Consider the following 15,058-nt stretch of genomic DNA (forward strand, 5'->3'; position numbering starts at 1 on the left):
AATGCCCAAAATTACGTATGACACAGATGGAACTAACAAATGGTTTACAAAGAAGACTGAAGGTAAATGTTTTGCTCCTCTCCAAAAAAAAATTAATAGTAATAAAAATGATGATAGTAATCATTTAAAATGCTACCTAAAAACAAACAAACGAAAACACAAGAAAGGGGGTCCTTATCTACTGTTAAGTCTGATGTGGTTCTAGAGACTTCTCCCTGCCACTCTACAAATGCTGAAGTGGGCAGTATCTGTTCTCACATTTCCCCAAATATATGGGGAAAATTCAGAATTTTTACAAATCTAAGCAATAATGTATTCCTCTTCGACGTAGGACACCCTCTTTTATCCTTAATCCAGCCCTTTCTGTACAAATTCTAAAATACGCATCCACTTGAGAAAGGGACGCAGGACCACAGAACTCCGAGAGACCCTGGGGCCGGCAGCTGAGCCTGCAGACGGCTTTACATCATGGATGCCCTGACTCAAGGACGCGAAAGGAATAGGAAGTGTTAAATATGGTCAAGAAACAAACAACTCTTCAAAGCCTTTGTAAACGTAACTAAACTTAAATCTAGTTACCTTAAAAGTCCCCTAAGGAAAACTCCGCTCAAGAAAGCATCTTACCTTTTTTGATTCATAAGAAGTTCTCTGTGAAGGTCTTGATGGTTCCGGGATGTTTTGACAGGATTGACTAGTTTCTGAGGCCTAATTAGTTCAGGGTTGTCATCGTCTATATAGTCTGGCTCGGCCATGATGTTTCTCGGGATGAGATACGTGTCCTTCAGGTCAGAATCCTCCAGCGGGCTGTCTGAAACAGAAAGATGAGATTCACTGTGGTCTCTGCTCAGACGTCTGCACAGAGGCCGAGGCCCAGGACAGCCGGGCTGGTCCAGCAGCTGACACCGCATCCCCCACGGGGCCCCTTCACCGCTTCATTGAAAACTCTGAAGCTCTGTCGAAGAGATGGGGGCAGCAAGGAGAAGGAGGAGCCCAGCTGCTTCTGGGCTGCCGACGACTAAAGCAAAGGAGTCCCACAGCCTGGCGGGTCACCACCAGGCTCACCTTGAGCTTCAGGTCATGCAGGTGCTACCCACCACCACGTCTAAATACCGGCTGAACCCCACGACGAGCACCTGGGCACCAGACCCAGGTCCTTCACGCTCCCTTTGGCTTCCAAATCAACACGTTCTAGAAACACACAGATCCCGGACCCTGCATCAGTGGCCAGCAGCTCCCTCATCCTGCCAGGCTATTGGTCCCTGTCTCCTTCCCACCCACATGAGCGCCCCGGGGACTTCATCCTGTTCACAGCCTTTTGCGTCTTTCCTCAAATGTCACCTTCTCATGCTGAATTGGGCGATTGGGATTGACATGTATACACTGATGTGTATAAAATTGATGAATAATAAGAACCTGCAGTATAAAAAAACAAACAAACAACAAAAACAACTAATACTAAACTTTCTTTGGGTTATTTGCATGGAAATATGTTAATATAAATGTTTCAGACATTACATGAAATGTCTAAAAATCTTACATGTTCTGGTATAATGTTATAAGTCATAATTCTAGTTATTACTTTAAAATGTATATCTCAGAAATAACTAAATTTCCTTGTCAATTGCATTATTATGAACTTTCATCAAATCTTTAACCGTGGTCATTTTTAAGTCTTTTGTCATTTACAGACAGTTCTGGGTGTACTGTGATGCTTTTGCAAAAATGTTCCTATAAAAGGGTTTCATCTTCAAGGAACTCATGGAAAAGACTCTGACAAGTGCAGGTTTCTGGTAACTGACCGTACTGCTGAACTGAATGAAGAAGCATTTTCAGAACTCTAATGAAAAAGTGATGAACTCATAAAAGTGCTAACAAAAGATCAAGATAAAAAAAAATTAATTACATGGGACTGAGTGAACTGATGAGGATGATTATAATTTTTGTGACTTTCTGTTTGAATAAAAAAAAAAAAATCCCACAAGGACTCAGAGGCAAAAAATATACAAATCAATTTTCACTGCAAAGTAAAGGAGCTGTTACAGTGGAGGATTACTGGACTGAATGTCAATAATATGACATAGCATGAGTGTGTTTCGTGTTTGGTAATTGCAATCATTGTTGCTTTTGTTGTGGTCATCCATTTACAATGCTTGGTGTCAGCTGATTTATCTCTTGTAAAGATAAAATACAGTGTGTGTGTGTGTGTGTGTGTGTGAAAAAAAAAAAAAAATGTCACCTTCTCAGAGAGGCCTGACCTCCTAACCGCCCTGCTTAAACTTGCAATCCCACCCCAGCACTTACTGCTTCGTCCAAACCACAGACTGATCTGTCACCGGCCACCTAGAGCAGATGTTCCTGAGGGCAAATATTCCATCTGCCCACACCCCACCTCCCAGCTGCTAGAACAGTGCCAGGGAGGGAGATGGGGGGGGGGGTTGGGCACCTGGCAGCCCTGCCTGGCTCTCCAAGCTCATTGTTTGCAAGGAAGAGGAGGCTTCACTGGAGAATAGAGCAGAAACACCTGATGTGATTTCTTTCTGGGCTTGGACTCTGGATCAGCAAGTGAAAAGAACATGTGACGTGATGATCCCTGGGTCCCTTCACCCGTGTTCAATTTCAGGTGCGTGTGTGTAAGAGGCCCCTGGAGAGCAGGGCGCACATCTCCTTCCTTACTGCCCTGCGGCTGCGACACACAGTGGGCAATGCACGAATACACGGCATATTTCATGAGACGGAAGAGAAAAGTCATGGGGGCAACGGCGGGGGCGGGGGGGGGGGACACAGCCGCCTGAGCGGAGGCTGGAAACCCCTGCAGTCCACGTGGCAGGTCCACCTGCAGACCCCTGGGCACGTCTCTCGGCACTGACCGCCTCCCTGCCCCCTGTCCCCAACACACGCAAATCTTTCAAGATAACCAACATGCCATTTTATGCTTCCCTGTCCTGCATGAGGACTTAATCTTCCAAAGCAGAAGTCAGATGCGGGGCCTGACTACAGCAGAACATCTGACAGCGGGCCTTTCCTGGAAAGTCCGGAGTACACGTTTGTTAATTCTCTGGCCAGCGCTATGCCCTCAGATGGAACAGGGATCTGAGAACAGGGCAAGGGCGGGAGGGAGGGTCCCATCCGAGTGGGCTCACCCCAAGTACCACCACCATCCCCACCTCTCCAGGCATCGTCTAGAGACTGGTGCCCTCCGTGCCCTCAGGGCCCCAGCAGCGTCATGCAGATGTACTTCCGGTACAAAATGCATCCTCACACACGGTAACCGCAGGTGTCCGTCTATTCTGTACAAGAGCCAGAACCACTTTTTCTCCAGTTTTAAATCCGCAGGTCCAGCCAAGTGCCTGGCACATGGCAGAAGCTGAATAAATGTTGAACTTAATCAGATCTGTACTAAATAGAAAGAGGAAAGAGCTTCCATGAACAAGCTCCTAGCCAGAAGTCAGGATCCATGTTTATTTCTGCCCGTGGAATCAACGCCCGAAGCAAACACGTAAGTGAGGGTCTGTGTTTACACACGGGGCAGGGGTGCACAGAAGGCGAGACGTGGGTGTGTGATTCCGTGGACACTGGCATGCGGGTGAGGGAGTGTGGGGTGTACATCGGGAAAGAGTAAAGATGCGCGTTCAAGTAAAATTTTAAAACAAATAAAATGGGTCCAGAGGCCGTCAGCTACAAGCATGACTTCTGCTCTCAAAGTCATCAATGATGTTTTCCTGAAACTCTGAACTGTCCCAGATGGCAGCCAACAATTACCCAGCGCTTTAGATAAGGCAGGTATGTGACCACATCTGATAACAGCAACAACCCTACAATCAGAAGAACTAGAATCTCCACTCCACAGACAATAAGTGGAGGAACAAAAGTTAAACAACTCACCCAGGTTAATTTTACCAGTAGTGTAAATCTCAAACTAAAAAAAAAAAAAAAAAAAAAGGAACACCCTCCGATCTTAAAACACACGTTCTGTATAACAAATTATGATGCTAAATAATAAATTATGATGATACAAATATATAGAAAAATCTTTTGTTCTGTACGTGTGTGTCTCTATTTCTGCTTTGGAAATAAGGTCATCTATAGCATTTTTTTATAAAATAGACAACTGATGGGAACATACTGCACAGCACAGGGAATTCTACTTAATGCACTGGGGTGACCTAAATGGGAGGGAAGTCCAAACGGGGGGGGAATATCTGTATGTCTGGCTGATTCATTTTGTTGTGCAGTGGAGGCCAACACAACAGTGTAAAGCAACCATATTCCGATAAAATTAGTTAAAAAAAAGAAAAAAGAAAAATCTTTTGAAAATCAATGTGAAAATAAAGAGGACAAAAGCCCAAAGAATAAATAAACCAACTAAAACAGAAAAACTGTAGCTGCATCATTTCTTTATATATTTCAGGTTTAAACACATGATGAAGGCTCAAAATTAACAAGCAATAATATATATATCTAACAAATTACACCAAACATTCTTTAAACGCTACCTGCACTGATATTTTAAAAACAAGCATGCCTGCAGCCCTCCCCCAGATGGAAACTCACAAACCTCGACAGTGGTAGGTTAGCGACCCCATCCCAGCAGCCTGACCGTGAACGTGCCCCGAAGAGAATGTGCTCCTTGGTGGAGACTGCAGATGCACCAGACACACCTGTAGGCAGTCTTGACTTTGTTGAAAAGCCAAGAGTAGTTTCATCCTAGTTAATCAGTAGACAAGAAGGCCGATGTGCTTCCATAAAAGGACTGGTTTCTTTGCCCTAAACCAAGGTTAATCTCCCGGACATCAAATGCAAACAGATTCCTGCCCTCCTGAGGTCCAGGTGTCAGCGGGGGGGGGGGGGGGTGAAGAAGAGTATTCCAGACACCGGAATGAGACAGGAGTCATGAGCATGCCTGATGGGTCTGAGGGAGGACAGCCGCAGCGAGGGTGGGGATGGAGAGGGACCAGTGGGGACGCAAGGGTGGGGTGAGCGATGTGGGAACTTGAAGGCCAGTGTCAGGGCTCTGGCCTTTGCCCTGAGTGACAGCCGGGAGCCATTCAGGGCTCTGGGCAGGGAAGTGACGAGCTCTAACTCACGCGTCCAGACAACGACTCTAGCTGCTGAGTGTAGGACAGACCAAGGCAGCCAAGGAAAGACGCCGCCGGGAGGTGACTGTCAGGGGACCCAGATGGTCTGGACCAGACAGATGTCGTTTCATCCCGGTCCTCGGGACTCCCTGAAGGACTGCACACGAGGTGTGAGACACAGAAGGGCCGAGGATGTCTCGAAGGGGTCTGGCCTGAGCAACAGGACACAGCGGTCGTGGTGGAGGCCGTGAGGACAGCAGATGGGAGTGAGGTCAGGAGCTCCCTTTAGGACGTGTTGGGTGGGAGACGTCGCTGGACGCCTGAGTGGCGACGCAGTGACTGGGCAGCGGCTGGAGGGAATCTGCCGTAAATGAAGCCCCAAACATCTTCCTTCTTCTTTCTCCCTGGTTTGCCCTTCTTCTAAGTGGAGACGGGAAAGGGAGCCCCGGCCTGAGTCAGGTGTGTAGACCTCAAGCGTGACTGCAGACGAGGCTACGGGAGACCTTGTGGCCCCCGCACAGTGGACCACACTGGGGTATGGGAAAGGTCACTGAGGAGAAGGAGGGTGAACTGGCTGGGAGCCACACTGTGCGTCCCTGAGCGCTCCTGGCCGTCGTGGTGGCCGGAGAACAATCTGGGGTCTGGTTCCTTTTCAGCAACTTTCCACCCTGGAGCCACGACATGGCAACAACCATCTCACTGACCTCCTTGTTCGACTTTCTCCGCTCTGCCAACTACCTTCCCCATGGCTCCCAAGGCTGGGAAACGCAACTCTGATCATCAGGGAACTCTCCTAGCTCACAGATCCTGTCCTCGACGAAAGGAAAATGGGCACTCAGTGCTCCCCTTAGGTTCACAAGTCCCTGCCTTCCCCACCAGCAGCCTTTGCCTGCACCGCGCCCTCTGGCAGGGACGCCGGTCCTCTCCCTACCCAACCCTGGACCACAAAGCCAAACCTCACTCACGCCTTCAGGTCCAGACAAATGTCAGATATTCCACGAAGCGCCCCCCCGCCGCAACTCCCCAGGTGCAATTCTCTGGCCTCTAGACAACTATGGGGTTCTCTTTGCCCCCTTTTCCTAGTACTCACCGACCTCCACCTTGTGTTGCAGCAAAATGTACATAAATCATACCATCTCTTCACTGCAAAGACCGCATCTGGTTTACGCTCATATTCCTCAGGCCCCTTGGACTGAGTCAACGAACAGTGAGTCCTTAAATGAAGGAACAGAGTCCACGGATAACTAGCAGGAGAGGGAACCCCGGAGCTGTCTGGAGTCCAGAGCAACAAGTACAGCCTGAAAGGACTCTGCGTAGCCAGAATCCACAGCCCGAAAGGAAAGAGGAGACAGAAATACGACTGGAAGTAAAAGCTCTTTGTAACTGGATATTATTATTGCTACGAAACATTCTTCCAGAAAGTGACATGAAGACACTCTTGTCATACACACGCCCCCTGGCCCAGTAACTGATTCATAAAGTAATTTTTTTTAAACTGTCAAGTCAATGAAGGAAAATGAGGGTCAACTCAGTATAGGAGAAGCAAACCTGGCTTGAGATCTTGGACAAAGCTTAAGATATCTGCCCCTCGGTTCTCCCACCTTCTAAAATAAGTGGTGTTGTAAGAACAGGCTGAAGGGACTTCCCTGGTGGCGCAGTGGCTAAGAATCTGCCTGCCAATGCAGGGACACAGGTTCAAGCCCTGGTCCCGGAAGATCCCACATGCCGCGGAGCAACTAAGCCCGTGCGCCACAACTACTGAGCCTGTGCTCTAGAGCCCGTGCGCCACAACTACTGAGTCTGTGCTTTAGAGCCCGTGGGCCACAACTACTGAGTCTGTGCTTTAGAGCCCGTGTGCCACAAATACTGAGCCCACGTGCCACAACTACTGAGCCCATGAGCCACAACTACTGAAGCCCGCGCACCTAGAGCTCATGCTCCACAACAAGAGAAGCCACCGCAGTGAGAAGCATGCGCACCGCAACGAAGAGTAGCCACCACTCGCCGCAACTAGAGAAAGCCCGCACACAGCAACGAAGACCCAATGCAGCCAAAAAAATAAATAAATAAAAATAACACTTAAAAATAAAAAAGAACAGGCTATAATGCGGATGTAAGTATTTGGTATAATCTCTGGCATGTCTATGATGCCAGATTCAATAAATGGAAGCTATTATTAGTCAAACTATGTGACCAACAACATTCCATATTTTATTCAGAGGTCTGGGAAACCCTGTATATACTAAGCTCTACCTCTCAAGGCCTTTAAAGCATAAGAGTTCTTCAAAAACATAAGAGTTCAACTAGGTGACCCACAGACACTGAAATGAAGGCACAAACATTTTCCCTCTTCTTTCTCTCCAGCCTGCCCTTCTTCACAACCAGCATGGGGAAAGGGCCACGAAGCCCCCTTCACGTTCTCGCTGGTAACATTCAGTGGTTCTAAGACCCGCTCAGGCTACAAACATTAAGAACCTTCTACAAAGTGTAAAAAGTCTATCACACACACACGGAGCTCTGAATGGCTCAGGCTACAGTGCAGGGTGTGTAGCAAGGAAACAAGGCTGGTAGTGAGGACCTCTGATGCTGTTCTGAAGTGGAGGGGATTCACTGCAAGATTTTAAGCCATTGAATAACAACACAGATTTGCATTTTAGACATACACTAATGCTATGCACTGAAAAACGTGACCTGATGAAAATTCTGCCTTTAATTCCTGAGAATCAAGAAACGGAAATCATCACTAAACTCCACTATCCCAGAGAGTAAGGAAATCCCATCCTTACAGATGCCTCCTGAGCCCTTGCTTTTGCATTTTTTTCCCCTTTCAAAGGTTAACTCTGGGCCCAAGCCTCTGCCTGTCCCGGGTATTTTGTGTTGATTGCTTTCCAGAGGCCAATAACCATCCCCACAGAAACATTCCATAACTCGACTAATAAAACAAACATTTCACTGCATCTGAGTTTCCCATCAGACTGTTCCTGGCTCCAGTAGTTCATTTGCATATTGTTACATCACAAAGATTTTTTTTTTTGTATTTTGGCCACAGGGCTTATGGGATCTTAGTTCCCTGACCAGGGATTGAACCCGGGCCCTCAACAGTGACAGCGCAGAGTCCTAACCACTGGACCACCAGGAATTCCCACAAAGATACAATTTTAAACCTAATCCTTTGAGATGAAAAATCAGAATTTACAGATTATGCTAAATTCCATGTTTACCTTAATATTTAAAATCTAATTCTACCTAGAAGCACTAATAAATGAATCCTTTAGAAAACAATACTGGGACTTCCCTGGTGGCGCAGTGGCTGAGACTCCGAGCTCCCAATGCAGGGGGCCCGGGTTCGATCCCTCATCAGGGAACTAGAGCCCACATGCATGCCGCAACTAAGAGTTCGCATGCCACAACTAAGGAGACTGCGTGCCGCAACTAAGACCCAGTGCAACCAAATAAATAAATAAACAAATAAATATTTTTTTAAACAATGACAAAAAAAAGAAGACAATACCTGAAACCTGTCGGTGCATGCAGGTTACAGCTGTACTAGAACCAAGCGAAGCTAAACAATTAAACATCTGAACTGCTGCGACTTCTTCTGGAAAGTGGAAAGTAATTCCAAGGCAGTTTTTAAGAGCATTTGTTTCCCAGGCTGTCTCTAAGAGATTCTAGCAACCCTCTCACGATACCCTGAAAAACCCAAGTCATTTAAGATCGCAGGCCAGCCAAGTCCAGGCCTGGGTCAACCTGGAAGGGGAACGGCTGTCCCTGGACCCACGGGAATCTCCTGCAATAGCCACTCCACTGTTCCCAGAAGGGAGGCTGGCTGGCTGTGAGGAGAAAGGCCTTGAGAAAGCAGAGAGTGAGTTAAAATGTGAATTTCTCCCAAACAGCCCAGGGCTTCACTTACAAACTCCCTAAGCCTGGGGTGAACCTAAGGATTCAGTCTCGTTGCCAGGAGACAGTGGCACCATCTGGTACCCAAAGGCATCAGACAAGTGCCCAGATGACCTCTGCGGCCACAAACCTAAACTAAGGCTGACAAATGACGCCAAACCACAGCCATCCACAAGAGCTCAGAAACGTGACTTTTCCAACTCTACCCGGCCCACTGCTGCTAGAACTTCAGACCCGCAATAAACTGGCCACAAAGATGTTGTACACGTGCCAGACACTGACGCGCCTGGGAAAATACCAAACTAGTATTCTCATCGGTTTTTTCATCCCCCAAAAATGTATTTCTACAAAAACAAATAAGGCACATACTTTATATTTAGAAGATGGGAAAGAAGTCAAGAAAAACCTCGGGAAGACAGAACACGTGCCAATGTTAAAGATAAGCTGGTCAGGGTGAGGCGGGACCAACCAGTAGGTGGCGATGGCTCCGCAAATCACGACGTGTCCATTTTCCAGGATGACACCCAGCCTCAGCCCGATCCTCAGCACGATCGTTAGTAAAAGCATCAGAGAGATGCCACAAAAGGAATCCACTGTGGAGTCACCGTGCATCTTCCCTCGATGTGGTCCACAAGCTTCTCCCCATCGTTTCAGCCTTATGACGGCCCAGTGAGGCAGGAGGTTTTATTCCCTATGAAGTCTCCAAATTCCCTATAGGCTCAGACAGCTTCAAGGACACGGGCTCCAGGTCACACCAACTGGGTCTAAATTCCAGTTCTCTCATTTACTGTAAGTGTGACTTTGGGCCAAGTTTTCTCACCAGTTTAAAAAGAAGAAAAAGAGGAAGAAGAAGAGGAAAAGGAAGAAGCAGCAGCAGCAGGGGAAAGATTATCTTATAGGGTTATGAAGAATAAATGAGAAATGCATACCCAAGGCAGGGCCTGGAATAGTAAGCGCTCAGTAAATGTCACCTGTGATGAGTGCTGTCATCGGCAACAAATAACGACTAGTAAAAATAACCCTGTTATTGCTGCCCCAGGTTACACAGCTACGAAAGGGCGGGACCAGGATTTGAACTAGCGTTTGTCTGATTCCACAGGGGTGCCCTCAAGCATCCCGCTCTTCTGGGCCGTGATAATGGTGGGGGTAGAGGGAGGCAGGAGAGGAGACAACAGGTTTCGCTTTAACAGGATGACTTTCTCTCTCAAAAAGCTTTTAGAAGCTTCACAACATCATAGCTTTATAACCCCAACCAGAAAACATCTTACAGAAAGTCACGTTAATGTGGGGAAAGGTTGTGAGAGGGACACAGTTTCTTTAAAACATATAAATGTTTTTATAAGCATGCTCAGAGTAGCGATATTCATAACAGCCCCGAACTGGAAGCAACCCAAATGTCCATTAACCGTCGGATGGAGAAGTAGATGGTGGTGTGAGGATATAATGGAAGAATACACAGCAATGAGAATGACAACAGCAGCATGACCGAACCTCACAAATATAACGTCTGCAAAAGAAGCCAGACACACGAGTCCATCCTGAATCATTCCATGGATCTGATTTTCAAAACAGGCAAACCCAACCTCTGGTGTCAGATGTCAGGATAACAGTTACCTTGGGAGCAGAGAGGCAGTGGATGGGGAGAAAGGGGGCTTCTGGGGTGCTGATAAGGTTCTGTTTTCTGATATAGGTTCTGGTTACACAGGCACATTCACTTTGAAAATTCACCAATCAGTTCACTTTTTGGGCTCATGCCCTGCCCTGTATGTGTATTATCCCTCAATAAATACAGTATATATTAAATAGCTATTAAACTTACAGTCTAGGGATCATTCAGTTGTTGCTATATTATTACAGTTTTGTTATTTCATCCATTTTAAACCCTGTTCAGTCCATGAGAAGTAATACCACCAGGTTTGAAGACCACCCATCCTGGATTAGAATGCTGGTTATGCCACTTACCAGTTATGTGATTTTGTACAAATGACTTAACCTGTGTCTTGATTTCCTCACCTGTAAATCAGGGCTCATACACCCACGTTTGCAGAATTGTCCCAAGCATTTAAAAAAACTTAAGGAAAACATTCACCATACATCGTACCAGCCCATGTGGTAGATGTTCAATAAACTGGACAGTTAAGTCGTTCCAACAAATTAATTCATTAATCTAACTCTCCATGAATCAATGTCCTATCAAAGTGAAAAATGGATGACCACGCACTACAAGTATACTATGTTAGACCAAGTTTAATGGTGAACCCCATCTTGGCCTCTGCTCATTTTTCCAATTTGGACTTAGATGGGAGGGAGAGAGAGAGAGAGTCAGGGAGGGAGGAAGTGGAGGGGAGAAAACAAAATCCCTGACGGGCACAGCCAAAGCACAGAGAGGAGCCCGCAGCCCAAGGCTGGGATGCCGTGAAAACCCTGACCATTTCCCACTCTCTGGGCTTCAGTCTTCTTATCTTTACAGCTGAATGGCTATGTCGCCCTGATTTCTCAGTAATCTGTTGTAAATAACTATGCTGCATACAGAGCAATCATACAAATACGAGGGATCTATAAAAACATAAGTTCGTCCAATATAAAGAGTCTAACTGTTCAAACATCAAGTAACTCTTATTAGTGGTCACAATTTACTTAACCTCCCGTGGCCCTCATGGAATCTGAACTCATGACCCAGTGGCAGACAACTCTACGAAAAAGACAAAACAGAAAACAGGCAAGATCTTTTTAGAGGCATGTTTTGCATAATGTTCAGTCAAACCCTGTGGGAAAAGGGTGGGGAGAGAAGCAATGGGTAGAAGACAGACAACAAAAGTGTCCCCCCAAAGCACAATACTTTACACTTCTGCACTGCATTGCACTGGTACTATAAGTAAAGTGTACAGCTCCTGCACGTTTCTAATCAAGTTTCTACACTGTTAACAGTGCATTTTTCAATATAATCTAACACAAAATTACTCAAACACATACAAGGGGTAACCTGAAAGTAAACGCCCGGAATGTCAGGACCTCAGAGAACGCTTATACCTAAGTTGGGCACACAAGATCCTGCCGGTGCCTGATGAGAAGAAAGTGGTGCTGACGGTCAGTGGATGCAAGTATCGGCTGCTTTCCATGGAAACCAGCAAATCAACCCTGTGACTGAATTCCTTCTGCCTTCTAGCTCCCCAGAGTCTAATGCTTTGCTAAAAAAATAAAAAAAGAAGAAAAAAAAAGAGAAAGGAGTTTGCTATGTTGCCTAATGGGGTCATGCTCAAAGCCTAAGTAAAAGTTAATAGAAAAAGCAAAAGCAGTTCTTGAATAATCTCGTTTTGCTAGAAAGGTGGATATTCAAGCTACCTTGGAAAAGTGGGAAGACAAACTATACAGAGAAAATGAAAACAAACACAAAAACCACTCTGGGAGTGTGAGAAAAAAAAAGTCTCTATGGCTTCCCTGGCGGTCCAGCGGTTAAGACTTCGTGCTTCCACTGCAGGGGGCGCGTGTTTGATCGCTGGTCGGGGAAGTTCTGCACGCCGCGCGGTGCAGCCAAAAAAAAAAAAAAAAAAAGAAAAGAAAAGTCTCTAGGTAGAACAAAGCTAATATAAAACTGATAAAAATTCCCTGAGCTGCTTGGTGGAGAGAGGAAGGGAAAATGGTGAAAGAGGCAAATAAAATCCTTCAAGGGCTCTCAGCCAACGATGGCATCCCTCGGTCCTGGCAGGTGGCTGATCCAGGGGATGTTTCACTCCGATAACTAAACAAGTCCCAGAATTTCAGATGAGACACGGATTCTCTACATTCCCTCCCTCTGCCTCCAGAGAAGATTCTAGAATTCCCTGGTAGACGACAGCACTAATTCTGCAAGCAGTGAGCACGCCTGAAAGAAGGAGAAGGGCCAGCTGGCGGGGGCCTCACCGGGAGGTGGGGGGTGGACCCCAGCACAGCTGCAGGAGGGCCACCACCTCTGCACAGGGAACGGCAGGGCCTGCTGTGTCGCTCACTTTCCTGCAGGACAACAGCACGGGGCGGCTTCTCACCCGAGCAAATGCACTCGGGCTTCTCCCCAAGGAAACAGCTGGGCCTGAGTACGAATCGACAGGGATTTCAACCTGGAAGGAACTTAGCAAACCTCCTGCTTCCCAACTGCTACCTGGGGGGCAGATGTTCTTTCAGATCCAAGGTCCTGTGCTCTGGCCCCCAGGCCTGTGCACAGGGGCTGTCTGTGACCTGTAAGGCACTAGGGACAAAAAGCCACCACTGGATGCCTAGCAGAAAACTTCCCATTCGCCTCACAGTCTACGAATATGGGGGGGCTCCCGGCTTCCTGGGGTACATTCTCCCCAGCCTCTCCCTGGAATTCAAAGCTGCTGCCCATCTCCTTCTTGATCTGAAAGCCAGCCCCTTGGACAACCCTCTCTCCTGGTCCTCCCTGCACCAGAGGCCCAGGTGCCCTCTTCCAGCCTGATCTCTTGGCGCCAAGAGTTCTCAGGATCAGGCCCAGCCTAGACCCTTCTCTAGGTCCCCAACGCCCTCGGCCCTCCCACTCTGTGAGCCATTTCTCGGTGGGATGCTTCCCTCTCCTGAATCTCCCCACAGCCACTCCCCCAGGCCACCTCCCTCTTGTCTGCAGCGCTGAGAACAATTTCACGCGGTGCTCCCTTCCCGTGTGAACTTGACACTTGCGAGTCAGTTCTTCATGCGTCTCCAGGTGGTCCCCCTTGAAGGACAGATGTGCGTCCCTTCAGAAAGGAAGAGACCCCGACTGACTTAAGTCATCCCCCCACGCCCTGTGCCTACGGCTGAGCTCCAGGGGGCCAGCGGTACCTCTGGCTTTACTCCCTCCTGCGTTCCCAGCACTGGGCTGGGCGTCACCCCGTGGGCACCCAACAGAACTGCACTGAATAAAGGGGGCAGATGCTGAAGCAACAGAGAATCCAAACGAAGCAGCTCATCCCGGGAAGCTTTTCCTGATTCCTCTCGCAGTTTCCCGCCTTTCTGTCCCAACAGGACGCCGTTAACACTTCTCTAAGGATGCTCATGGCTGCTTGTGTGAAAACTACAAGTTTGCTTATCCCTCACATTAAAGTTGCAAAGGAAAGGCCTGACTTTTCCTCATTTCTTATCCCCAGAAACATCACTATGAGCCTTCCGTGTACTGTTGAGCTCAATGTGGCCTGTTGACAAGTGATGTGCAGAGCTCAGGCTTACAGAAGGGGCCAAAACCAGGGGAGGGGGAGAGAGGGCATCTCATGCTTTGAACAGACTCTGTCCTCACTTGATCTTCAAAAAGCTCAGAATGAGCGAGACACAAAAGTTCCTGGTTCTCCTGATACAGACCAGCCCAGGGAACCAAATGCCCATTTCTCTAACCCCGCAGGATGATATGCTCCCTCTTGCACAAGATGACCCCCTGAAACCCTCAAAGTCCATAACGTGAATTGCTGTGTACGAGCTAGGAGTCTTTTTCCCCAGAAAGATAACTCAGATTGTTGTCTGCTGGGAAATAAATCTGAGTGCGCTGGCTTGCATAAATATTCCCATGAAGTAATTAGCACTTCGTTAACATGCAGCCCATCAATCTGCACAAACCTCTAAGCAACTGAAATGCTGTCCAATTAACAGATTTTTTAAATAATTGATTACCTTAAACTCATTAGCCTTAAAATTGCCATAGGCTGATAAATTACACTTATCAAATAACATTTGACAGATGACCATTAAGTGGTTCAGAGTTTCTCTCTCTCCTAGGTAGAGCAGCGTGATGAGATCTGAAGTTCAAGGATCCTTGATTCTACCCGTTGAAGAGTGTTCTGTGGTCTAACAGTGTCACCCAGTGGCAAAAGGCACAGTTGTGTTGAGAGCAGCTGTTGTTTTTTAAAAGAAGTATTTGTCACATGTGTTTCTTTACTAAAAGGAAAAGAAGAAAACTATTTTTGGGGAATTGCTCTAAGAAAACTAGTGTAAATTCTAGAAAACACGGGACTGGCATAAGACAGCTCCCCTACGTCCAAGGTTACTTTGAAGCCTTTGGGGACCGTACAGACGTGCGCAGACATGACGAGATACACAAGGGAAGTTCCTGTGACTCAGGGATGGTGCAG

At 47.2% G+C, this 15,058-nt stretch overlaps 1 protein-coding gene across 6 annotated transcripts in view; it reads right to left on the reverse strand.

Moving 5' to 3' along the window:
• FAM107B (family with sequence similarity 107 member B) overlaps nucleotides 1–15,058 on the reverse strand; it is a 219,513-nt gene that overhangs the window by 11,306 nt on the left and 193,149 nt on the right. For 5 of the 6 annotated variants that reach the window (XM_082452937.1, XM_082452939.1, XM_082452942.1 and 2 more), the window contains one exon: nucleotides 625–808. In XM_082452937.1, coding sequence (XP_082309063.1) covers nucleotides 625–808 — 184 coding nt within the window. Of the gene's footprint in view, nucleotides 1–624; nucleotides 809–8,586; nucleotides 8,608–15,058 lie in introns of those variants that run through there. The other variant, XM_082452938.1, reaches the window with a different exon arrangement.

The sequence above is a fragment of the Balaenoptera physalus genome (genome assembly GCF_965194825.1).
Source record: "Balaenoptera physalus genome assembly, chromosome: 2".
In the NCBI taxonomy this organism is placed as follows: Eukaryota; Metazoa; Chordata; class Mammalia; order Artiodactyla; family Balaenopteridae; genus Balaenoptera; species Balaenoptera physalus.